Source organism: Cryptotermes secundus, unplaced genomic scaffold (genome assembly GCF_002891405.2).
Source record: "Cryptotermes secundus unplaced genomic scaffold, Csec_1.0 scaffold1251, whole genome shotgun sequence".
Taxonomy (NCBI): Eukaryota; Metazoa; Arthropoda; class Insecta; order Blattodea; family Kalotermitidae; genus Cryptotermes; species Cryptotermes secundus.
The window spans coordinates 608,406-635,194 of NW_019721527.1; the positions used below are offsets into that span (position 1 = coordinate 608,406).

General features: G+C 40.9%; 2 protein-coding genes across 2 annotated transcripts; one reads left to right on the forward strand and one right to left on the reverse strand.

The window, feature by feature from the left end:
• Nucleotides 1–376: 376 nt before the first annotated feature.
• Nucleotides 377–26,789, forward strand: LOC111875570 (apyrase). Its single transcript, XM_023871913.2, has 9 exons — nt 377–830; nt 7,493–7,690; nt 10,726–10,927; nt 11,706–11,903; nt 13,222–13,385; nt 14,838–14,940; nt 16,961–17,158; nt 19,282–19,482; nt 26,592–26,789. The coding sequence occupies exons 1-9, from the start codon at nt 420–422 to the stop codon at nt 26,771–26,773; spliced, it is 1,857 nt and encodes a 618-aa protein (XP_023727681.1). The 5' UTR covers nt 377–419; the 3' UTR covers nt 26,774–26,789.
• Nucleotides 14,833–24,564, reverse strand: LOC111875571. Its single transcript, XM_023871915.2, has 3 exons — nt 22,172–24,564; nt 15,710–16,252; nt 14,833–14,919 (listed from the first exon to the last, which is right to left on the reverse strand). Exons 1-2 carry the CDS (start codon nt 22,801–22,803, stop codon nt 16,201–16,203), a joined length of 684 nt encoding a protein of 227 aa, XP_023727683.1. The 5' UTR covers nt 22,804–24,564; the 3' UTR covers nt 14,833–14,919; nt 15,710–16,200.

Below are 26,789 nucleotides of genomic sequence, written 5' to 3' on the forward strand. Positions count from 1 at the left end.
ACTACATTTTGGATACCACATTAGGTCGGTGTGGGATTTGTACTTTAAGAGCCTCGTTCTAGTGCCTATGACATGCGGTTATCTGTACACAACAATCTATTGACTTTGTCTCTGGTGGAAAAAAAAACATACGAACTTCGTCTGCGCTAGATAATAACTGAATGACAATGCAATTATAAGCGAATTCTTGCATGTGGGCTAAGGGAACTTACACTTCGATACTGCGACTAACAATGGTGTGTTATTAAAGATATTCGTATCTTCTAAGTTATCTTATTACTTTTTTCTATGAAGGTTGGTTTTTCCCCTGAAAGACATTGACCTGTCTTATGACGGTGTTTATTCGCACCTTGTCACAGTCGAGTCCGCACTCAGTTGTCCCCAGTTGTGGGTTGAATATCGCAGCGAACAGTTGTGTCATGCTACGCGGCGTTCAGACTAAAACGTGTAGAATGTTTGTACTTTCAGAACGGAAAATCTTCTTTTTATATCTCGTCATCGTCTTTTCTATTCTGTATCAACCTGCTTGTGGCCGTGTAACAAAGCGCAGTAAAAAGGAATTGTTTGAGATATCTCTTATTCATATCAATGACTTTCACGCTCGGTTTGAGCAAGTCAGTTTGTCGTCAGAGACATGTTTAGAAAGTCAAGAAGAAACGTGTTTTGGAGGCATTGCTCGAGTCGCTACGATAGTCAAGAGACTTGTGAATGAACGGCCCAACCCGATTTTCTTAAACGCTGGCGATAACTTTCAAGGAACTCTGTGGTACACCAAATTCAAATGGAATGTGACGTCTCAGTTCATGAACATGCTGCCGCATGACGCACTGGTAATTATTTTACTTCATCTTTGGGATGTTGTGACGCAGTTACACCGCCTACCAACAAATTTTCTACTATCAACATTGAAACAAAATATTTACCCGAGTTGTATAATTAATACAGAGATAACAAAAATTATTTGGGTGATAAGAAAATATATTTTCCAAATGTCGAAACGGTTACAGATGGAAATATGAAACAAACTGAAAACAGCGTGAAAATTCGCAAAGTTTATAAACAAATAGTCAGTGTGTGCTCCATACGTAGAAGTTGTAGAAGTCGTGTGGAGTCAGGTCCGAGGATCTATAGGGCAAAGGAATCTTATTTTGCCTTTTGAACTTGAGATGTAATTGGGGAATGAACATCATGAATTGGGTATAGGTTTCTTCGTACATAAGAGAATTGTATCAGCAGTTAAGAGGGTAGAGTTCGTTAGTGATAGGATGTCATATATAATACTAAAAGGTCGCTGGTGTGATAGCATCGTTATAAATGTTCATGCCCCAATAGAAGATAAAATTTATGACATAAAGGACAGGTTCCATGAAGAACTAGAACATATATTTGATAAATTCGCGAAGTACCATATGAAAATTTTGTTAGGAGATTTCAATGCCAAAGTAGGTAGGGAAGTCATTTTCAAACTAACAACTGGAAATGAGAGTTTGCATGAAATTAGTAATGATAATGGAGTTAGAGTAGTAAACTTTGCCATATCGAAAAATCTTACTGTCACAAGTACAATGTTCCCGCATCATAACATCCATGAATTTGCTTGATGTCCATTCATTCAGGACAGCAGGTTGTGGTACTGACCACTACGTGGTGGTGGCAAAGGTTAGGAGGAGACTGGCAGTGAGCAAACAGACAACACACAATGTTCATATGGAGAGGTTCAATCTCAAGAAATTAAATGAGGTAGAGGGTAAAGAGCAGTACCGTGTTGAAATCTCAAATAGGTTCGCGGCTTTGGAAAGCTTGGACCCTGAGGTGGATGTTAATATAGCTTGGGAAACTGTTAGAGAGAATATAAAAATTTCTGCCAAGGAGAGTCTAGGTTATTATGAACCGAAGGAACATAAGCCATGGTTCGATGAAGAATGTTCAAAATTACTAGACAGACGAAAGCAATCCACATTTCAATGGTTACAGGATCCAAGCGAAATAAATAGAGTTAATCTGAACAATATAAGACGTGAAACCAGCAGGCATTTCAGAAATAAAAAGAGGGAATATCTGAAAGACAAAATTGATGAGCTTGCAATGAACAGTAAGAAAAAAAACATTAGAGACCTGTATTGAGGAATAAATGACTTTAAGAGGGGTTGCCAACCTAGATGTAACTTAGTGAAGAATGAGAATGGTGATCTGCTTGCAGATTCCCACAATATTTTGAATAGGTGGAAGAACTACTTCTCTCGTTTTTGAATGTAAATAGGGTCAGTGATGTTAGGCAGATAGAAATGCATATAGCTGAGCCGTTAATAGCTGATCGTAGCCCTTTTGAGGTTGAAAGTGCTATTGCAAAATTGAAACGGTATAAATCGCCAGGTAGTGATCAAATTCCGGCAGAAACTGTTTAAGCAGGAGGCGAAATATTACGTGGTAAAATCCATAAGCTAATTACGTCTATTTGGCATAAGGAAAAATTGCGTGGTCAGTGGAAGGAGTCTATTATATATACATAAGGCTGATTAAAATGTGTTTAAACGAAACTTATAGTAAAGTCCGTATAGGTAAACAATTGTCTGATAAATTTCCTATCCAGAATAGTCTAAGAGAAGGAAATGCTTTATCGCCACACCGTTTCAAGTTTACTTTAGAATGTGCCATTAGGAAGGTCCAGGAAAACCAGGTGGGACTGAAATTAAACGGGACACATCAGCTGTTGGTCTATGACGATGATGTGAATCTACTGGGTGATAATGTAGATACCATAAAGAAAAACACGCAAACCTTAACTGACCCAAGTAAGGAGGTTGGTCTAGAAGTTGTCTGGTCACCAAAATACAGGGCCAAATCATGACATAATGATAGGAAACAGATGTTTTGAAAATGTGACACAGTTCAGATATTTGGGAACGACGACAACAAATCACAACCTGATTGAGGAGGAAATTAAGAGCAGATCGAACTCGGGTAATGCTTGCTACCATTCAGTCCAGAACATGTTGTCTTCTCGTCTACTGTCCAGAAACATAAACATTAGAATACACGTATACAAAACTATAATTTTGCCTGTGGTTCTGTATGGATGTGAAACTTGGTCTCTGACATTAAGGGAGGAACACAGACTGAGTGTGTTTGAGAACAGGGTGTTGAGGGGAATATTTGGACTGAAGAGAGATGAAGTGACAGGAGGTTGAAGAAAACTGCATAATGAGGAGGCTCATAACTTGTACTCTTCTCCAAGTGTAATTAGAATGATCAAGTTAAGGGGGATGAGGTGAGCAGGGCATATATCACGAATGGGGGAGAAGATGAATGTACAGGGGATGGACAAAAATATGGAAACACCCAACAAAAAACACATTACCGTGACTAATATGGTGTAGGACAACCTCTGGCTTGCAGAACTGCTTGCATTCTCCTTGGAAAGGGATAAATAGAGGTCCTGTATGATTTGTAAGGGAATCTTGTACCATTCTTCCTGAAAAACATGGTAAGTTCTGTTATCGATGATGGAGGTGGATAGCGCGCACGCAGATTGCTCTCCAAATCAGACCACAAAGGCTCAATAATATTGATATCTGGCGATTGTGGGGGCCATGGCAGACGTGACACTTCATCTTCGTTCTCAGAAAACCAGTCCTGGACGATGTGAGCTATGTGAACAAAGGCATTGTTGGCTTGGTAAATGGCATCACCATTAGGGAACAAAGTTTGCACCATGGGATGGGCCTGGTCGCCCAAAATGGTCACATAGTCGTTGGCAGAGATGTGACCTTGCAGGGTAATGATGGGTCCGACAGAATACCACGATATGGGTGTCCATACCATGATCGAAATCCCGCCATGTTTCACTCTTGGCAGCAAACAATCTGGATCGTAAGCTTGGGATGGCGTTCTCCAGACGTAAACTCGGCCAGAAGTCGGAAACAGTGTGAAGGTGGACTCATCCGACCAAATGACCGTCTTCCATTGCTCCATAGTCCAGGTTTTATGATTTCGGCACCACGCTGTCCTCTTAGTGGCATTTTGATCACTGATGAGTGGCTTTGGAATTGCAGCTCGTCCAGAAATACCCTGTTTCTGGAGTTCCCTTCGTACTGTTTTGGTGCTGACAGGGTTTGTGAGCATGACATTCAGTTCAGCAGTCACTTTTGCAGCTGTAGTCTTCTTATTTTTCGTCACAATCCTACGCAATGTTCGTCTGTCTCGATCACTCAACACACATTTCCGTCCACGCTGGTGTTTAACGGATGAGGTTTTTTCAGTCCTCCTGTATGCGGTCATAATCTTGGATACTGTGCCTCGCGAAACACCAAAGACCTCGGCTACCTTGGTTACGGAAGCACCCACCATATGGGCCCCAACAATTTGCCCGCGTTCGAATTCTGTTAGCTCTGACGTGATGCACAAAAATTGCACAGAACACTGTCTCGACAACAAATGAAGCTTGCAACGTATTGCGGAGGTTGTACCGGTAGTGGTGTTGGGCAGATACGACAGCGTGACCTACAAACGTCGCTAAAATAAACACTTCAATTCAGGCATGCATTTCACGAGGTGTTTCCATATTTTTGTCCAACCCCTGTATATAGGATATTGGTAGGAAAACCAGAAGGAAAGAGAACACTTGGAAGACCAAGGAGGCGGATGTGGGTGGACAATATTAAAATGTATCTTGGACAAATGGGATGATATGGATTGGATTGATCTGACTCAGGATAGGGACCAGTGTAGGTCTCTTGTGAACACGGTAATGAACCTTCGGGTTCCATAAAATGCTGGGAAATTCTTGAGTAGCTGCAGATTTAACTCCTCAAGAAGGGTTCAGCTCCATAGGTAAGTAAGTAAGTAGCGAGCGGATCGTCATTAGCGGCTGATACGTTAAAATCATTGTTTCGAACGAAAATATTAAGAGTTTCCTTGCTTTTTCCAAATTTGTTCGTGTTCGTATCCGTGACGATTTCGGAAACACTAATATCTAATAGCCCAACTCATTTACAACAGCCTTATATTTATTTAACAAAGTTGAATTGTTTGACAAGGTAACTCTCTCTATATCTAAGTTCTGAATGTAAAACGCGCACCATCTGTTGACGGAAGATGATGAGAAATGTTTCTTCACGGTAGAGGGGGTTTCATTCCTGCTTCGTATATTCAAATGTCGATCCGGAGATCGGCCACCACGAATAAGTTTTTTTTTTCGTTATTTTCCTCAGATTCTCCAGGCAAATTCTGGGATTAGCCTCGATTAACCCATGGCCGCTTACTTCCAACTCTTTGCAATTCATCAGTCATCCCATCGCCGGATGCTATGAATTCTCGATACTGACAGCCTTATTAAATAACCTATAAAAAATATAACAAGTACTTTACATGAAGCTGTCATATCTCATATCGAACATTATGAATTCTTCCAAAAGCCCCTCCCATCATACAAAATATTGCTACATTCTAAAGAAAAATTGTATTTCCCATGTAGATCTATAACTATAACTTGAAATAATTATTCTCTCGACTTGGTTAATACTTAACGGAATACAATGGAAATTATTTCAGAACTATGCAGTTTGAGATCTGCGGCATGATTCGCATTGCAACAGTAGATCTGCAGTAAACGAACATCGAGGCTAATGGTTTACAAGAATTGCAAAATAACAGAAAGAAAGAAAACCGAAACATATCTCACCCTTCTTTTATCACTAAGCACTGTAATCATTATAATAAGCAATAAAATGTTATTTCTCACACGATATTAATCACAAGGATTTTAATCAACCACAGACATGCTTATCGAGAATCAGTCACCTACGATTACGATCAAGAGCATGATAAGAAAACAGACTAGCCAAGAAAATGATCTGATTACAGATCATTAATATCGATTGTTCAGATATGTCAGCAATGTTATCGATAGATAGTCAAGCAGTATAAAATCTAAAGTCTTTACAACTACAGCGGCTGTTCCAGTATTTTAAATATTTATAATTGGTTAAGACCAGGGCTTCAGGTGGGGCGGGATGCGACGGGATGGCATCCCGGTTCTTTTCTAAATGGCTTGAAAGCATCCCGTTACTTCTTTGGCAGTAAATGCAATGTACAATACCTTTTTTGGGAAAACCATCCCGGTTCTATATTCATTCCACCTCAAGCACTGGTTAAGACTCTACTTGAATCCCTAAACCAAGCAGGTTTTTGTCGTCCCTCTTATTATTTCGCTTGACATGGGCCGAACGTGTGCCGCCTTGTCTTTCTCGAGAAGAGGGCTATTTGATGTTGTCCTGTATGTGTTTGTGGCGCGCTGTGTTGTTTTAAAACATTCGTGTTTCATCTTTATTCAAGAGCATGATAAAAAAGGTAAAGGTAAAGGCATCACTATAACAGGCCGTGGAGGCCTATAGAGTTGTGAGATATTGAGGCTTCCACTTTTTCTAGACAATCGGCTCACAGATGGCGGTGAGGTTGTTAGCCTTACGCGCCGGCAGCCCTTTACCTCCAGGAATATTCCTGGTACCCACTTCTGTTAGAGGCTGAGTCGACCCCAGGTCAATAGCGTCAATAGTGCGGCTGGAAGGATTAGGTTAATTGAAAAAATCACCTCATCGGGATTCGATCCCGCGACCTTCCGTCTTGTAGCATAGTGCCTCAAGTGCTTGATAGACTGAATTACCTATCAGCGGACTTTTGCTCAGGCATTTGAGCAAGTTAACTCAGCGTTGACTCATTGTTTTCTAGAGGTGACTGGTTCCAATTTTGGCAGGGACACAGACCATCCCGTGGTTATTCTGTCTCCCCATGTTATCTATGGTCCCCCTAGACAAACGCAGGGGTAGTAACAAATTAGGTCTTGTTTGCTTCCTACCACATTTCCAGTTCATTATTTATTAAGATCGCCCTGCAGTTTGACACTATTTTAGTTACTTATACAATTGTTGAAGAGAGATAAATAAATTAAATATTATGTCTTGCATATGGTTCGATTGCTGGCTTTCGTGAGATTTCTCTTTATTCTCCTTAAACCTTCCATGCAAACGTTTGGATAATAATTAACTTACTCGAAATTACTTCATCATATTCCTCCTCTTCTAGTGTTTACACAGCACATATCCCCCTTCTGAGGTTACATCTGCGCTATATTACATGTGTATTATTCGAAAGAATGGAGAAGTGCTTTCAAATAAAGTATGAACTTACACATTTTCCAAATGCATTGTTTGTGATTTAACTATTTCAATTTGCCTTGGTGTTCCCTTATTGTAGATACAAATCTAGTGCGAAAAACCTTCCATACTATAGATATCACCATTCATCTTATTATGTATTTATGTCAGACAATATTTAGAAAAATAAACGTCATCAATCTTAATGTGTTCTCTGTTTTATGACATATCAGTTTTTTGTATGATGAATCGCCTTTAAGGAAACTGATGAAGTTCTGTGATAGTTCATTAACACTAATAATAATAATAATGCCCAGTACTAAGAAGCGTATCTTTTGCAGACACTGGGCAACCATGAATTTGATGATAAGATTGCAGGGGTTGTCCCATTCTTGGAGACTGTGAATGCCCCATTTGTTGTGGTCAACATTGATGATTCTGAGGAGCCGTCCATTCAGGGAAAGTACAAGAAGTCCATTGTTATTGAGAGGGGAGGCAGGAAAATAGGCATTCTTGGATACGTTCTTCGCACTTTCTACGTAAGTATATATTAATGAGCTGTGTCATACATGGTCTTCCTTGAGAAGCTGATTATTTCATCACTGTTATGATAAGTTTGCAACATTGGCCCCTGTCTTGTGCCAGTTCACATCTTCAAAACCTATTTCCATAACAAAAACTTAAACTGCATACTTTATGGCCATTCAAATATAGTATCAGACATCAAGTCCCTAACCCAGAGACTGAGGATGTGACAGTGTGCTGCCTCATCATGGTCAACATACAACAAAGGGGCATTGAGAGACAGTATGGAGTAACGGTGGAATGATCAATAGTAGGGTAAACCCAAAGAAACTCAGAGAAGAATCTGCTCCAGTGCTACTTTGTCCACTATGGATCTTACATGAAGTCACCGGTATTGATCCAAAGGCTCTGCAATGAGAGTCCAGTATCCAACTGCTTGCATTGTGGCACAGAATATTTTCCTAATATCCATTTTAGTATATTCTCTATGTCAAGATCATCAAAACGGCCTGTTACAGTAATTTTTACAGCTTAAATTTTGTATAAATTTAGTTTTACATATTCATATTCATATTTATTTCCTGTTCCATAGAACAAGAGGGACTAAAACGCCACTGGATGTGGAACACGTTCCATACATGCATAGTTTCAAAAACGATTGAAACCAATCAACACAATAAATTTTCTTATACATGATCGGATAAATTATAAAAACGTGCAAGATAGCCACAATATTTATACACAAAATAGTACATTTAAAAACATAAAGTTGACATCTTACAATCAAAATAATCAAAATCAGCATTTTCAATACTTTAGATATAGTCAAATTTCAAAATTTTTATTAATTGCTACATGCCAACTTTATATCAACCTTCTATGCTGGAATCAGCATAACATAACTTTGTGATGAACATGACTCGCAGAACTTCCTGATATGTAACTTTCTCCTTTCACTTGCTTCTTCCTGTCTCCTATGTCTAGGTACTGTCCTCAGCAGTTATCTCTCAGACATGGAGAATCTATGTTCCTCCCCAAGTGTAACACACCAAGTTTATGCCCACATAAAATTTAGTAACTCCATTTAAAGGGTCTTCTTGAGAAGTTATATTCTGCTGGTGAAAAGTTTCATAGTTTTTAGGGAAGCCGAAGGTACAGCACCAAGTCTGTAAAGACTACTTTGGACTGTATCATGATGTAGCCGAATCCAGTCCACAGACTCACATACTGTCTCTCTACAAATCATTTTTGATATTGTCCTCCCACATATATTTATGTGTTCCGAGCAGTCACTTCCATGTAAAACTGACACCATGGTAGCAGAACCCATGTGTTCAATGTCGTTATGCATTTACCTACACTATTTTTTACCATATGGTCGGTTTCCCACCAACACTGGGAACCTGTATTGCCCCATGCCATGAAGACGTGTTCCATAGCTCCATAAAAATTGAACCTCATCACTAGATTGAAGTCCTGGATGCATAGGGCACAAGTTACCCAGAAAGCTGGCTTGACCCCAGAGCCACTCTGGATGAAAATGGAAAGATCATTATCCCTACCAGAAATCGAACCCTGGTCATTCATTCTGTAGTGTAATCACTGCTGAAAATTTATAAACATATACCCTTTGTTATTTAATGTCTTAGAAAAGAGTCTGAATGACATAGAGAATTGAATCACCTCAAAATTTCATTGTGCTTATATCATCTAACACATAATATGAAAATTTAACTATCCTGTGAGTATTCTATTAGAACACCAGAAGATGTTATGAAATATACTGCGTGTACAATTGTGACAGCTGTAAAAGTTGTGCACAATTATTGTAGTGGAGTTTCTGGAGGTGGCTCAAATCATCAGTCCCAGCCTGTCGGTTCTTTGATGATATTATTATTATTATTATTTAACTGCAAATGGGGTCCGGTGGAAGTGGTACTACAATAAGGCAACAGACAAATAACACATAAACACGTTCAAACGAAACACAGCACATAAACATTAGTACAAAAGCACACAAACATTAGTAGAAAAACACAACATTAATAGAAAATTAACACAATATACGAGTATAATAAACTAACAGCAATGAAGTTTCAGTTCCTCTCAGTACTGCTGTCCTAATTTTCGTCTATCATATGCTTTACTGACCTTTAACTTTAACATTTTCACTTCCTTATTATAGTAATCAGGGTCTGAATGCTTTCCATATACTAGAGTATTATGTTCTTGAAATTATTCCATACTTCCTCAACATATCTACCATTGCTTGCCCATATTGCAAAATTATTGTGGAGAAANAACATGGGATCCCATGCGAGTGCGGGAAAGTCTATATTGGGCAGACAGGCCGCTCCGTGGACACGAGGTTGAAGGAGCATCAGCGGCACAACCGTCTCGAACATCTGGACAAGTCGGCCGTAGCTGAACACAGCATCGAACTGGGACACCGCATTCAGNCTACTCCTAATAATACCCCACAATGGTCACTAACCCCGTGTATAATGCTGCATGAGGTACACAAGTTTTCTGGCCGGACTAGGTTAACATCCAGTAATGCATCCCCTCGGGTTGGGCTTTGTACTACCTGCATGTACCCATTTTCCCACACCAATCTATTTACAGATGTCTGACCTCCACTAGTGCATTCCACATTTCCGATCCAATCAGTGTAGGGCAAGTTTAAATCACCTCCAAATATGCTATGCTTTGTAAAATTTCCTAAATAATCGGCCAGTCTTTCTATAGCTCGCATGTCCTCGCTCGGACCTCTGTATATGAGTAAACTTTAATTTCTCCATTTGTGTGCTAATATTTTTTCAAGCTACATGTTTTGATACTGATGAGGAAAGCAGGCATATTCAAGAAGAAGTGTAGGTACGTCTGTTTGTCATAAATATAGCTTCTGGTTGCTACAGCCGTTACTCTGTTACATTTTCAAAGTATATACTAGCAGTTCTTGTATCATTGTGAGTGAATCATTACACATTGGTATCAAAGGAAATAAGAATTTTAGTACTGGGGTACCAACATTGTGTTTCTGACACAGGAGATATCCAGCACAGAGAAACTGAAATTCCTCAATGAGATAGAGACTGTAGCAGAAGAAGCAGCAAAGCTGAGAAGTCAAGGTGTGGACATCATCATCGCATTGTCACATGCAGGACTTGATGTGGACCGTGAAGTAGCAGCTGCTGTGCCAGAGGTAGATGTCATAGTCGGAGGTCATTCTCACAGCTTTCTGTACACAGGTAAAATGAGCAAGAGTGAGACAGTACAAAAATAATAAACTGAAAGCAACAGTAATATAGTATACCAACAGGCTACAGGCTGGATGCCAGAGTTCGATTCCTGTCAGAGGCAAGAGATTTTTCTCTATTCCACAGAGCCCAGAGATACCCAGCCTTTTATCAAACGGGTACTGGGGGCTCTTTCCCCACGCGTAAAGCAGCTAGGTCATGAAGCTGACCTTCATCTAGTGCTGAGGTCAAGAATAGTCAAGCTATACCTCAATTCCCCATACATCTTCATTGCTTAATGCTTAATTAATTAAGCATTGGGAAAACTGTACCTTTCACCTTTATTTATGTGTTAATAATTTAACAAAGATATACTGGTATGTTTGTATTAAAATTCAAAATTGTTTTGAAGGTTATCATCATCTGGAATTGGATGCTATGCAGTGTAAATATCTTATACTACACTGCATACTGTCATACTCCAGAAGCCAGCAGTTTTAGTATACCGTGTCTAGAACATCTTTGAGCATGTGTCATCATCAGATAGTGATGTAGATAGTAATTTCATTATTAGAACGTTACTGGAATTCTATTTTCAACATATGATGGAACCAAAATTACCATACTGGAGATCTTGTTGAACACACCAGTCATTTCTTCCATAAAGTTGCCTATTCAGAACATGACATACTCACTGAGATGTTTCAAACAAAGTATACTCACTAGTGTGAGAACTTAAAACATCACATCAAAATTTGATTATCTTTTTTCTTTCTTGCTTTCCTTCCAGGAACCCCTCCCTCTAGTGAATTGCCAGTGGACAGCTATCCAGTGATTGTCGAACAAGCTGGAGGACACAGCGTACTTATTGTCCAAGCTTATGCATATTCCAAATACGTGGGGAACATCACAATCTGGTTTGATGAGCAAGGAGAATATGCAGCCTGGGAAGGGTCACCCATACTTCTCGATAACTCTGTTCCAGAAGGTTTGAATAAATACCGTTGCTTACTGTGGCCAGGAATAAACTAAAACATTTGCTAATGACTCATTAAGACATCTGTCATATGCATGATCCACAACGTGTAGAGACTGTTCTTCCTGCTTGCTGCCTGCTTCTCGCTGGTTTCTTCCTTTGCTTATTATTCAACCCTGAAGATGAAGGTGATTTGTTCCTCTGAAATGTCAGTTGAATTTCAACAGACTAAACGGCATTATATCCAAGAAGATAGAACTCTTCATGTGTAAAGACTGTTTTCTAATTGATTTCTTTAAGTGCATTTTATTATTTTTATACAACTCCATCATTGCTCAGATGTGAAAGTAGTCAGAGCAGTGACAGGCTACAGACCAGATGGACGAACTTCATTTACTAGCAGAGGCAATGAGATTCCTTTCTTCACCACCAATTCTGGGATGGCTCTGTGATCACGCAGCCTTATGTCCACCGCACACTCGGTCTCCTTCCCTGATGATGAAAGAAGATGATCATTTTTGTCTAGTCTAAGGGTTAAGAATGTGTTGAACTTTACATCCATGTCCCTTACACATCTTCGTGGAAAGTTATTTTGTTACATTTTTAACTATACCTGTAATGACTGATTAACTGGTTTAAAGTTAACTTAATGATTATCTTCAAGATAGAAGATGGAGACAGCAGATACGAGTATCTTCAAGAACACTGGCTACATGGTATCACATCCCAGAAGACAGTAATTTGTACAACCCCTAGCTTTTGCCTAGTGGGACTGAGGAAAACCATTATAAAGTCTCAGTCGGGACATAAGGCCCCTAGCCTGATAATTAAGTCAGTGAGTCACCAAATGTGAAGCAGCAGTGTTTTGGCACTGGGCACAGGCAAATAGGCAGCTTCATGATTCAGCCACACCCCTCAGATAACCAAGCATGTTCAAAGAGTGGTAATGAATCTGACTGACATTCTTCATAAGGTACTCAGTTCAAACCCAAGTCAGGAACTGTCCATCATGACAGAAGTATTTTCTGGTTTTCTTCAGTCCCCCCAGACAATGGCCAAGATTGTGTCTTAAATATCCCTCCCAATTCTTTCTTACAAACATCTTATCATCTCATTCATTCAGTACTGCAAAACTCAAGCAGCTGATTCAGCATCATAAAGCAGCAGAATAACATCATCATATGTGGGACTGCGTGAATGTGATAGTAATAAGAACAGTTTCAATGTTCCTCTGCCCGTGTACTAAACATTGTATCTACAGCAAGGCAGGTTAAACACTAAAACACCTGGAAAAGTAAGAATAATTTGACAATTTGCATGTATTCCTCAGATCCAGAAGTTGTTGAAGCACTGAAGCCATGGAAACAAATAATTGACATCGAAGGAAGCCGTGTAATTGGGAGTACCAAAGTGTTCCTTGATGCTTCTAATGGTGGTTGTAGGAAAGGGGAGTGCAACATTGGAAATGTCATTGCTGATGCCTTCGTAGATGAGGTAACTTCAACACTTTCATCAGATTAAGCCAATGACAAGTATAAACAGTTCTGAGAATATGTGTTCTACAGTTGGGAGTACACATATTTTTCATATCTGTTCTCTTTAGTTTTGGAAACTTCATTGGCCTCTATCTTGTATATACAAAACCAGTGCTGAAAAATTAATCACACTTCGGGTAACACTGTATAAATTTGTACAAGGGTTGGAACTTTAATAGTGGCAACTATTTATTTACAACCAATAAAAAATAGATGCATGTTTCGAAGTTTTACTGTCCTTCAATATAGTCACCAGCATTGTGTACAACTCATTGCCAGCGATGTGGAAGTCGTAGGATACCTTTAGCAGCAATTGTTGTGTTGATAGTTCGAATGGAGCGGTCTACTGCCTGAAGAATCTCTGGAACTGTTCTGAAGCGAATGCCACGAAGTGGTTCCTTCATCTTAGGAATCAAGTTGAAGTCACAAGGGCTTAAGTCTGGGGAGTATGGAGGATGGTACAGCACTTCCCAGCCCCATCGATTGAGCAAATCAGCCACAGCTTGTGCTGCATCAGCCGAGGATTGTCCTGCAAAATGGTGGGTGGGTTCTGCAGAAAGTGTCGCCGCTTCTTTCTCAAAGTTGGTCGCAGGTTGTGTTCCAAAAATGAACAGAATACTGTGCATTGATGGTCTGCTGTTGAGGAACGGTATGCGTTATGATAACACCATCACAGTCGTACATGAGAATCACCATCTTTCACACTGCTGGGGTTCTGATGAACTTTTGATTTTCGTGGTGGTTCCACCTTGTCATTGTTCTGTAAGGCAATGCAGATTCCCCGCAAGCCTCTTGAAGACCTTGATGACACTGTCATGCTGTACAGCCTCTGGCGCATTCAATCTTTATCCAACTCCGTTGTCCCTGTTTTGAAAATATCGTGACAACACTACATTAGACCGCCAGCTAACACGAGGCTCTGTTCTCTTGTCACTGAGCATGCACGTGATGTAGGAAGGGAGAGTCCATTTTCTCTGAGGTAAGGTAGGTATGTAACTAACGTGTGGTATAAACGACATTATTTGGTTCCATTGCATGGCGTCTCTAGAGCAGTGTTGCCACTATTAAAGTTCCAACCCTCGTAAATTAGTTTTCCTTATAGTTTATTAAGGTACATCATATTAGAATTGCTTGAGATAAAATGTATACATTTGTAGAAGTGCAAAAACATTCAAATGCTTAAAAATATGTTTAAAGTTATTTCATAACTGTGTGGCACAGTACTTAAGGCTATTTATTTTCCTTGTGTCTTGTTTTCCTTGCCCCTCTCTGGGGCATGAGTGTAGCCCAGAGCCCAATGGAACAGAAATTTCTTCATGTCTTTGCCACTTAAGGATGGAAGCAAAGCATTTAAATCTGCCTGAATAAGCAGCATCACGGAGATATCCTCACAGCTTCTGTTATGTTGCAGTGTGTGAAACATGCCCAACCAGGCTTCTGGACAGGGGCAGCTATTGGCTTCATAAACTCAGGAGGAATCCGAAGTTCCATTTCTGAAACAGAAGCAGCAGGAAGTATGTACATTCGTAGAAATCTACTTCAAGTCAAATACTTTCCTATGCTATCATAACATTTCCTTGGAAAATAATGACATTTGACTAGCATAACCTTTTACTGCAGTAAAAATGTAATTTACATTAACTGCAATCTGATGGCATCAGGATACAGAGAATTTAAATTGTGTGACGGAGATGTAAATGATGCATTCTCTTGTAAACTATGCCCAAGATACATTCTTTACGATTTTTCACAACTCTTATGTACTCTTACTATATACCTGTATATACAGATTCCTTTCCCTCACCTTCATGCATTCAGAAGCCAAGAATGTTGAATGTATAAGGGGTGGGCCTTCTTGGCCCTTGCATCGCGACCACAGTGATGTATTGTGCCTAGCCAAGAATGTTAATATGCCCTAAGATATTTGCAGAATAAATTAATATTTCTTGTAAAATACATAATCTTGTATATAATCATGTTATTACTGCAGCAATTTCATTTATATTCACAATGTGCTTTTTAAATTTTGTTTTGGGTTGTGACAGGGAGTTATGATGAATACAGATGGAAATTTATTAATGTCTCCCTTGTTCCACAAAAGTCAAAGACAAGAGAGTTGAGAACAGTGGAAGTGTTCTGGAATATATTTTTTAAATGATCCCTCACAAAATAATAAATTATAATAAATATATAAATGAAAATAATGCACTCTTTCTGCTGGCAATAGAGGTATGAGAATTTGTAGGCATTAACTGGGTTTGTTAGTCCATTGGGTGTGCTTACCTTTAGTTTTTGCCTTTATTTTCCATATAATTATTTTGGATTCATTCTGAAAACCATGGAGCTTGGGGCTTGTTTTCTCCTTTCTGTATCACTATGGCAGCAGAACTGCTAATATCAAAGTCTGCCATTGGACACAATCCTTAGTCTGTTCCATCCACTTCATGTCTCCTTTAGCTCCCAAGTCGACATTTTTCAAACAGTTTCCCAACCAAAATTCTGTATGCATCCTTTGCTTCTTCCATCATAGCTTCCTAGATTTCACTGTCCTAAGGGTAACTGAACACACTCCTTTCTGCTTATCATTTTGCCTGCATATCATTAAGGCTGACAGATTCCTTCTGAGCTAAGCAGTAGATGGTACACCACTGTGTGATTGTGTCCCCAGAAGTACTCCATCTTGCACTCAGGCATATGAGTAAGCAGACAACATGATGCGTGAGAAGAAACATGTGTGCATGGCCAAAAGATCCCTTGTGTTATCTTTTCTGGTTTCACATATTTTTCTTAAATTCAGTTTCAAAAACTTGTGATTTATATTCTTTCCTGAAAGCAAAAGATCACATTTTAATTGCACAGAACAAATGATCATTATTTTTTTATATCCATATCATCAATGATTCAGCAAGAAGATGGGGGTTGAAACACATTCTTTATTATAGTAAAATACTGTAATAAGTGACTTAGTTAACCATTTTTCTTCCCCTCCCCACATTTTATATTAATACTTAATATATTTGTAAAAGGTAAAAGTAAAGTTATCCTTGTAACAGACCATCGAGGCCTGTAGGGTTGTGACATGTAGAGGCTCTCATATTTTCTAGACCATCAGCACACAGATGGCGGTGAGGTTGTCAGCCTTACGTGCTGGCAGCCCTTTAACCCCAGGAAGATTCCTGGTACTCATTTCTATTAGAGGATGAGTTGACCCCAGGGCCATAGTGCAGTAGGAAGCATTTGTGCATTTATTATATAATTAACAAAAAATTCCCTTCTTTTTCACTGAAGTATGTTCTTCTAAGTGATAACAACATTAAGGAATTGTTAAAATTGCTTACATTTACCCTACCAGACATCCACAATTGTTCACATCTAAGCCCTAAAAGCAACTTACAGGAAGAGAAAAGAAAGTCAGAATATGAATAATAGAATGGCTGTATAAATGTGCACGAATGCAACATCCATGCTCTGATTTGTAAATTCTGCAAGTACAAATGGTGTGCAAAAGTCAATATATCAGTTTTCTGTTTACAGACATCACATATGCAGAACTCATGACAGCTCAGCCATTTTCAAACACAGTGGATATAATAGAACTGCAAGGAAAGCATCTACTGGAGACACTAGAGTTCTCTGTAAGTCGCTTCCAGAGCCTCTACCGAGGAAATGGACGACATAAGAGAGATTTAGAGGCAACAGAATTCAGTGGTCAGGGATTCCTGCAGATGTCAGGCAAGTGTCAGAGTGTCTTGAATCCCAGGAAGAACACTGATACTTTAAAATGAACGGATAACAAATTCACATTGTAGGTTGTCCATGTTGTGACTCCTTGAAGCCTTGTATGTGGATATCGGAGTTTAGGAGGAACATGCTACTTCCATCTTCAGGGTCTTCAGAATCAGGATCACTTCAATCTTGAAGATGGAAATGACATATGAATGTGTAGTATCGCAACCCACAAGATAATCCACTTCATAGTCACCAAAGTGAGAACTTAAGAACTTGCATATAACGCAGTTACATGTTATCTTATTGATGTATGATAAAAGTAATTAATTTTTTAATTCGCTTAGTGGGGGGTGGAGTCCAACTGGGTCCACTCGGCACGGCGGCCACTCATTGGCCTATTGTAGCCTGCCCCGGGTGATTATGATGATGGAGAATTTGGTGGTATGAAGATTGGCAGGGGAAACCGAAGTACTCGGAGAAAACCCGGCCCAGCGTCACTTTGTCCACCCAAATCTCACTTGACCAGACCCCAGGATCAAACCCGGCCTGCCGTGGTGGGAAGCCAGTGACTAACCGCTTGAGCAATGGCGCGGCCTATGATAAAAGTAAGTCAAATGTGTTGCTAGCACAGTGACATAGCACTTAAAATCATAATGTCATTGGGTCATCCTGTTTCCCTACAGACAATCATGTAGTGCTTAAGATGTTCTGCACTAAATTTATAGGTCATTATAAAATAATTTTCAATTCTTCTAGTGAGAGATGGTGGTGAAGGATCAACAGAATATGCAGAGTGACACTGATATATAGAATAAGGGCCTGTGGATGAACAAGGACATTTAAATTTCTGGGGAATGCTTTCTCATGTTGATATGATTTCTGAGGAAGGCTAACTGATTTTAAAATAGCAATGTTAAATAAGAATCTTATGAAAGTGGAAAGCTCCAAGAAGCAGGACTTCTGGTTATCTTCTGGAATGAAATGCCATGCAGTCCATTTGAAGTCAACAAATATTTCGGAGGAATACATCGCCTCCATCTTCAGATTGAAGAAAAAGCCATGCAAGAAACCAGCATGAAGCAGGTAGCAACCTCTGCTCTGGCCGTACTTGCTACCAGCTTCATGCTGGTTTCTTGCATGGCTTATTCTTTGATCCTGAAGATGGAGGCGACATTTTCTTCCAACTGTCAGTTGACTTTCAATTGACTACATGGTGTTATATCCCCAAAATAGAACTCTTCTGCTTGGAAAAGGACTACTTCAGCCTAAGATTACTTTATGAACATTAATAAAAGAAGATGAAACAAATTTCATCCATGGATGTGAGAGAAAGGCAACTTTTCATACTTAACTGCTGATTTTTTTAGAGATTTTGGAATGAATGAGGTGGAACACGTCAGTCAGCAGATTTGAATCCCTTTGTAAGGGTGATATTGCTCTTCATCACATCTACACTGGCTCTAGGTACCAGGGTCTCTTTCCCTAGGAACAAATCTACAAGAGCATAAAACTAACTACTTGGTGCCAACATCTTAAATTCATGGAGCTATACCTCCATGCCCCTATATGCACTCATAGCATGATGTTTGGGTACAGAGGAAATTTTACATTCATATTTTACAACACAATCATAAGAATCATGTAGAAATGTTAATAATGTGAAATGAACTCATCTTGTGTCAAAATGAATTGTAAGCAAAGGGTAACCAGAAAATACACCTGTTCAGATTAGTTGCATTTTACAGTATTAATATTGTTTATATGAAATGGAATGCAACAGCAGAATGATTAATTTAAAATGTTATTAATGCTAGTCAAGCAGAAACTGGTTATCAGCAGTGCTTGTTCTTAAATATGTTTTCCAGTGCTCCCATGCTCAGGTTTAGCCACAAGGTTATAATATACAATGTACAAGAGAATATGTGACTTTTAACAAGTTTGCTCACATTCATAGTTATTTGTATACCAGCTGTATAAAAGTTCTGCTTAACAACATTTGAATGCTAATGGATTACATCTGGAGCCAGAACAGGGGAATGAGTCAAATCCAAAACGTTGGCAGCAGCAGAAACAACAATGAAGATCAAAATTCATTCCTTGCAATGCTCATAATATATACATTTCAGGTATACAGGTGACGTTTGACATGAGTCGACCTGTGATGGATCGAGTGGTCAAGGTGGCAGTCAGGTGTGCAGAATGTCGTGTGCCTGAGTATGAGCCCCTGGATCTAGAGAAATGGTACCGAATTTCTTTGTGTTCCTACCTTGTGACAGGAGGAGACGGATATACGACCATTGCCAATAATTTCCGGAACCATGTCACAGGTTTGTAAGATGCAGTCTCTCAGAGAGTGTGTTGAATAGTCCAGAGTTGCCGTTGAGAAAATACATGGTTCGGATCTTTGTTAACTACCTGTCCTAACTGATGATTTTCCTATTTTCTCCAGGCTTTCTTTTTCCTTCCAAATTATTACCTCCTTACTAATCATGATCTTCTTCTCATCTCATTTGATGCTACTTCAGTTCATAGTTTTAAAGATTAAAAAAAAATTCTTGCTTATAGCTACCAATTTCCTGTTCATAATCATTCTATCATTTATCATTTGATATTTCTTGACTTGCATAATTGATGCAGCATTTTTAAATTACTTGAAAATCACAGATCACGTATGTACATAGTATTGAGGTTTGAGTATGGGTATGAGGGGTGAGCCATCTGTATACCAGATTAGTCCCCCATTTCTATTGGGTTGAAACCCCTCTTTCCATTCACTTCCATCAGGAAATCTGATCATGAAGGGTTTATCATAAATATGTTTCGGTATCATTTTATCAGACCCCATCCGTAGGATGGTTTCTTTTTCAATGTCCTGAATCATATATGCATGTCCAAAACCTTCGGATTGTGGTCTCCATTGATCATTGCAACGTAATCTGTAATTTCCTAACTTGGCCTCTGCTTCCATCTGCAGATGCAGTGGGGGGAGTCCTAGTAGGATTTTCATTGTAGCTGTTGGAGCTGTTCTTGTTGCTCCCATAATTCCCAAGCAGGCTGTCCTTTGCAGTTTGCTTAGTTCTGCCTGACTTGTTTTGAGTTTAACTCTAGGCCACCATATAATGGCAGCATGGTGATTATGGGTCTTACTACAACAGTGTATATCCAATACACCACCTTTGGTTTCAGTCCCCAGGGTTTTCCAAACGTTCCTCTGCATGTCCAGAAGGCCTTATAGGCCTTGTTCATAGCCTTGTCCAGCTGTTTTTTTCCATTTCAATCCCTTGTCTAATGTTATGCCAAGGTACTTGACTTCACTGGATAGCTAGATCGCTTGACTGAAGAGGATTGGTTCCTTAGGCCCCTTGATATCCATCTTCTTAGTAAAGGGTATAATTACCATCTTGTTTGGATTGATAGACAAATTTGTTCTTTCACACCACTGTTGAACTGTGTACAGGGCTGTTTGTAAGACCTCTGACACAGTGTAAGGGATTTTCCCATTGATTAGGATTGCTATATCATCAGCATATCCTACTGTGAAATGACCTTTAGTGTTGAGCTCCAAAAGAAGATCATCCACGACCAGGCTCCAGAGCAGAGGGGAGAGAACACATCCCTGCAGACACCCTCAGGGTCTCTTCAGACAATGTAGCACTTATATTCCTGCTTTCCAGCATGGCACAGATCCATCTGCATATTGCACGCTCAATGCCATGCCTTTCAGCAGCCTGTTTTATTGTGTCAAAAGAGGCTCTGTCAAAGGCTCACTCTACGTCAAGGAATGCTCCAAGGGAAATATCCTTGTGTTCGATGGTATTTTCTATGCGTGTAACCACATTATGCAGTGTGGTTTCAGTAGATTTACCTATTTGATAAGCATGTTGGTTTTGCTGCAGAGAATGAATCTTCAATGCACCATCCCTAATATGTCTATCTACTACTTTCTCCATCATTTTCAGAATAAAAGATGACAGGCTGATAGGGCAATAAGCCTTAGCCTCGGTTTTTCCAAGTTTCCCGGGCTTCGGTATAAATGTCGCTTTGACTTGCCTCCAGGCTGTAGGGATAAACCCATGCTCTGAATATGCAGCATAGGTGTGGGACTAAATGTTCCACCTCTTGCTGCAGAAGTGCTGGTACAATTCCACCTCTTTCCGCAGACTTAAATGATTTGAAGCTACCTAACGCTGAACTAATTTTTGGTTCATTGATTGATTACCTGATTGGCCATGTTCCATTCTACCCTGTTCGCTATGTGTCCACATACGCCCAGATTCTGCTGGACCCGCCCATCACCTGAATCATCAATCAGCTTTGAATCAGGGAAGTTAACTCTGAACAGTTCTTTCAGTGTCCCCTTCCCAGTTTGGGTATACTTACCATTAGGTAGCTTGACAGTACTGACATTGCTGGTCGCCTTTTTGCTATGACCTTCATGAGTCTGGCACTGCCTGGTACATCATTGATCTCCTGGTAGTACCTCCTCCATGAGGATTGTTTGGCTTTCCTTATTTCTTTATTATAACAGGTGAGGGTTTCCTTGTAGGCGTCCCACAGGCCTGTTCTTTCTGCCATATTAAATAGCTTTCTTGTTTTAGCTCTTAGCCCACTCAGCTTATTGTTCCACCAAGGTGCATTTCTTGGTAAGCGAGTGGTCTTGGCTGGACAATTATGATAATAGGACAAGATAATAGCCTGTTACAACAGATCGATCTGTGTCCCTTATTGTGCATATACTTTGCGAAATTATCTCCAGATTCACCTTTGGGTTGTCCTTGTATGACTCCCAATTGGTTCCCCTAGGATTCCTAAAGGTAACTTGTTGTGTTGTTACATTACCTATTTGAAAACATATGTATCTGTGGTCTGATAAAGACGGCTTGCCAGATACATGCCAATTACTTACCAGGTTTTCTATTCTATCTGTCCCTAGTGTCAAGTAAATAACCTCCTTCCTATTGCAGACCACAAAGGTAGCTTCTTTACTATAGTTACCATATTCAAGCTTGAACTCACCAGAAATTCCTAAGGCTCTCTCCCCTTGGATTGGTGCCGGTGCTCCCCCACAAGATGTGGTGCGCGTTGGCATCACACCCAATGATGAGTTGCTTTTTCCTGCTATAGCAGTAGTCTACGATGTCCCTCATCTCCTTAGTTGGTGGTGGTTCATCTGAGTCATATGGAAGGTACGAGTACACTGAAGCAACAATCAGCTCCCTGCTGCCCCCTCGATACTTGTATATTGTCCTCACCACTGTTGCATCCCTAGAACAGAGCTCCAGCAAAGGTAAGGCATTAATATGATTCCTGATATAAACACAGGATCTTGCATTATTACCAGGTACAGCAGAGTAAACTGTCCCCCCTGTGTTGGTCAAACCCCTTATTTGACCCTTGTATAACCAAGGTTCCTGAATAAGTGCTATCTCTGCCTTTCCCTCAGCTAGCTGCTGGCTTAAAGTTGCCATGACTGCTTTGCTGTGGTGTATGTTAATCTGAAGGAATTTCATGTTGTTTATGTATATGTTTGAGTTTGTGTGTGTGTGTGTAACTTGTTTAATTTTTCTTCTTATTCTCAGACTGGGTACCATTTGAAGGGGTCCCTTCATATGCTCTGCTTTGGTCATCTGAGGGAGTGGGTACATCATCCCCCTCCCCCTCAGAGCCCGATTTTGAGGATGCTGTGTCTAGCACAGTTCCCTTTTGGTGCTGAGCTTCAGGATCTTTCAGCAGTTTAACTGTTTCCTATGAGAGCCTTGTAAATATTTTATATCTGGTCCTCTTTATAATGGCATAAGACTCCCAGTCTATAAGTAAACTAAGCCTCTGGCCTTTCAGCTCAGATTGCTTATTGAGTACTCTCCATTGCTCAGTGTGGAGTCCTGGATTAAGATTCACAATCAATTTCAGTAGCTCTTCCTGATTCTGGGCAACTTTGTCCCTAATCCTGAGAGCCATTTTAACAGGTTTGGGTAGGTTCCTGGCATCTGTAGCGTTCAGCCTGGCCCCTAATTCCAGCTTGTAATTGTCGAAAGCTTTGATAAGCCATTGACCAGACTTGGTTGTAAAAAATAGTCCGCCTCACTCCAGTCTGTAGGACTTCAGGTTTGGTAGTTCTCCTGATGGAGTCCTACCTAACACCCCTCCCAGTACTTCCAGAATGGAGTTCTGGTCATCTTCTGTCAGCTTATCTTCAGGATATGTTTCCAACCTTTATGTTGGCCACAGTAAGTCCCTGGTCCCTTAGTGTCCGTGGACCTTTTTGGACGTTTCTATGGGGTGTACTGCCCTCCGACCTTTGTCTCTTAAGGGTCTTGGCAGGGGTTTCTCCCTGCTTGGATGAGCCTGCATTTCCTGGTTGCTGAATGCCCCCAGTTCCTGCTTCGCTTGCCCTAGCTCATGCCTTTCTAAGTTTCCATCTAGCGCATCCAGACAGGGCCTTCTTCACTATACAGAGTCTACTTACACCAGAGGCTAGGTATCCTAGACCTTCTCCTAGTGTAGGAATGCTAGAAGTACTAGCTCCCTGTAGTGCTATGTCAGTACTACAGACTCCCAAGAGAGTGGTTTCTGGTTTCTCACCACTGGTTCGTCCCTGCCTTTGGCTGAAATTTCACCAGCAGGTTCGCTGGTTGCAACTGGTGCACTAGAGCTTCCTGCCCCCTGCTGAAGTATTTCTCATAGGGATCTCCTTGGAGGGGAGTCCCTCTTCTGTTTAAGGTCCTTATGACCGGTATCTGTTTTGGTACCAGTATTTATTTCGGTTCCACGAGTCATGGGAATATAGGTCACCACCGGCAGCGCCCCATACAGGTGGAAGGCATAAATACAACGGGGAGATGCCTGGTGCCCTGAGGGGATCATTCACGACACTGGATAATTACCACCCCAGTGCCATGCAGCCCTCAGCACAATGCCTCACACCTTGGCTTAAGCAGTTCAGTCCTGTTAAGGATAAACCCTCACAAGCCTCCAGGACCAAAAGTGCTCGTTCGGGGGAGGGGGGTATCCCAGATGTTCAGTGGGAGTGCGACTCATGAGTTTGCGACCAGGGAAACCTGCATGAGAAAGTCGCCCCTGGGGGTGGCGCATAAGCTTACCACATTCCCACCCCTCCACATGGGTTAGTCAGACCGATTTAGAGTGTTGAGTCCGAAGGCTTGCAGCACCTTACCGGTACTCTAGGGAGACAACTCAAATAGCCAAAGCTACACCCATACGAGTGCTCTCCCGCATTCGTCCTGAGTAGACCCAAGAGTCATTATGCCGCCCCATGGGAGGCTCCAGTCATAATTCCATTGCCCATTATGGGAACTTAGCTGCCAGTCCTGGTTAGTCATACTAATCCAGACCCTGAAGGCCACGCCATAGTTCAAGCGGTTAGTTGCTGGCTTCCCACTGCGGCGGCCCGGGTTCGATCCCGGGTCTGGTCAAGTGGGATTTGTCGTGGACAAAGTGGTGCTGGGGCGGGTTTTCTCTGAGTACTTCGGTTTCCCCTGCCGATCTTCATTCCACCAAATTCTCCATCATCATAATCACCCGGGCAGCCTACAATAAGCCAATCAGTGGCCACTGTACCGAGTGGACCCAGTTGGACTCCACCCCCCACTAAGCGAATTAAAAAAACCCAGACCCTGAGACTCATTACCCAGTGGGACCACGAGGAGTTGTCCCAAAGCTGAGTCCTGACGCATCCCTGGTCCATGATGTATCCCCATCAAAGACACAGCCGTAGTTCGGCCTACCTCATAGAGGATGGCGTTATTACTACCTGTAACATGTGACCTAAGAAAATCACAGTTACTCCCACCCAGTGTTGAGGTTTAACATGATTCCACTCCAACCAATATGATGCAACACAAATCTGAACCGCCCCCTTCCCCTTCTTCTCTCAAATACTACTCATCATGAGAGCCGTGAAGAGGGAAGAAGCAGCCTATTGTCGCTGGCTCTATTGCTGTGTTCACACGCTCCCTGAGATAGACATGGGGTATCCAAGCTGTGTGGAGGAGCTACAGTGATATGTTGGCCTCAGATAACAATAAAGAAAATTTAATAACAAAATAAATAAAGTACAGACATAACAAAGAAACACATAATCCTGGCAGAACATGGGGTACAACAACCCAATACACGATTGCTAAGCAGTCTCTTGTCGCGAGAACTTGCGACGCAAAATAAACCAACTTACCCCAATTTCCAACTTCCCTTGGGCTTTGAATGGGTTACCCCCTTACAAACACAAATAATACAGATGCAGGTAAATACAAAATGATAACACACATCGCAACCGTCCTACCCAACAGCTTGCGATGTGGGCAGCCTTACTTTACCAGGCAGCCAGATACCAAACCAAATTTTGAGTAACCCAGCCGAAACGGAATTTGCAACAATCCCTGCTAGCTGGTAATCGTCTTCTCCGGTCAGCATCGTCCGACAGACTGCACAGTAAGTCTCTCCTCGTTCCAAGACTAGGAGGTGGGATGGGGTCATGTGATGATGGTAGTATGTCAACATTAATAGGGGTGGGGATGGAATCTGGGAATGGCAGCCGCCATGACGTCACGCCGAGAGCGAGCTGACCTTCAGCATGGCTCAAATCAGTAATGAACATATACTGATAGTTAAACCTTATATTTAAAATTGTACTTGTGGAGACAAGAGATCTCAGTCAGTAAAGTGACTGGCTAGCAGATCAAATACCAGGGTGTGATTCCTGGGAAAGACACAGGATCTTTCTTCAGCTTGTTTTGATTTTATCCTGCCTCTTTTCCACTGAGTGCCAGCAGATCTTTCCCAAGTGTAAATCACCAGAGCTTCCTCCACTTCTATATATTATCATGATGTAATGCTTAACTGGAAGGACCCTGGCCTCCTTAATGACAGATGCCTGATCTTTGTTATTTGCCTTCTGTCTCAATCTCATCACTTTCATTTTCTGTTACCTTCTAGCTATCTCACTCTGGGCTTTCCTGCCTTCCCTCTACATTATGTCTTAACTTTGATTGCCTTAATGTTCTTTTCCTGAATAAACTGGCCACATAACTTACTTTCCTAACAACCTTTCCTGTAGTCATTTCCATAATTATCCATCCAGCATCCATCATTGAACTTCTCAACATATACTGCTTTCTCAGATGAGGCTGACCTCACACCCAACCCTGACCTAAAGGACCATGGACTACCTTCCATGTGGCCTGTATGCTATGCCCCATCTAGCTTGGGTGACCCTACCAGGAGCTCATACCCCCAGTAGCCTGGCTCATTGGGTGGTCAGGGCATGCAGACCCCAGAGTTAGGCAGAATAAGGGAAGAGTATACAAATCTTTCTGACAATGGCTTGGCCATGGGTTTCACTTTCAGTATTTCCTCTTTCACCAGTACTGTATAAATTATACACATTTCCAATCCATCCAGCATTGGCTTTGTTTTGCAGGACGTGTTGACTCCGAAGTACTGATGGACTACATCAGCAGGAACAGCCCCATCACAACTGGGATAGAGGACAACATTCAGATCCTCCAGGAGACCAGCCAAAGTGCTGGCCCCATCAAGGAGAACAAATATATTGCACCATACCTTTTGTTCATCATCTTAAGCACCCTGAAATTAAACTAACTTTCTGGTAGCAGAA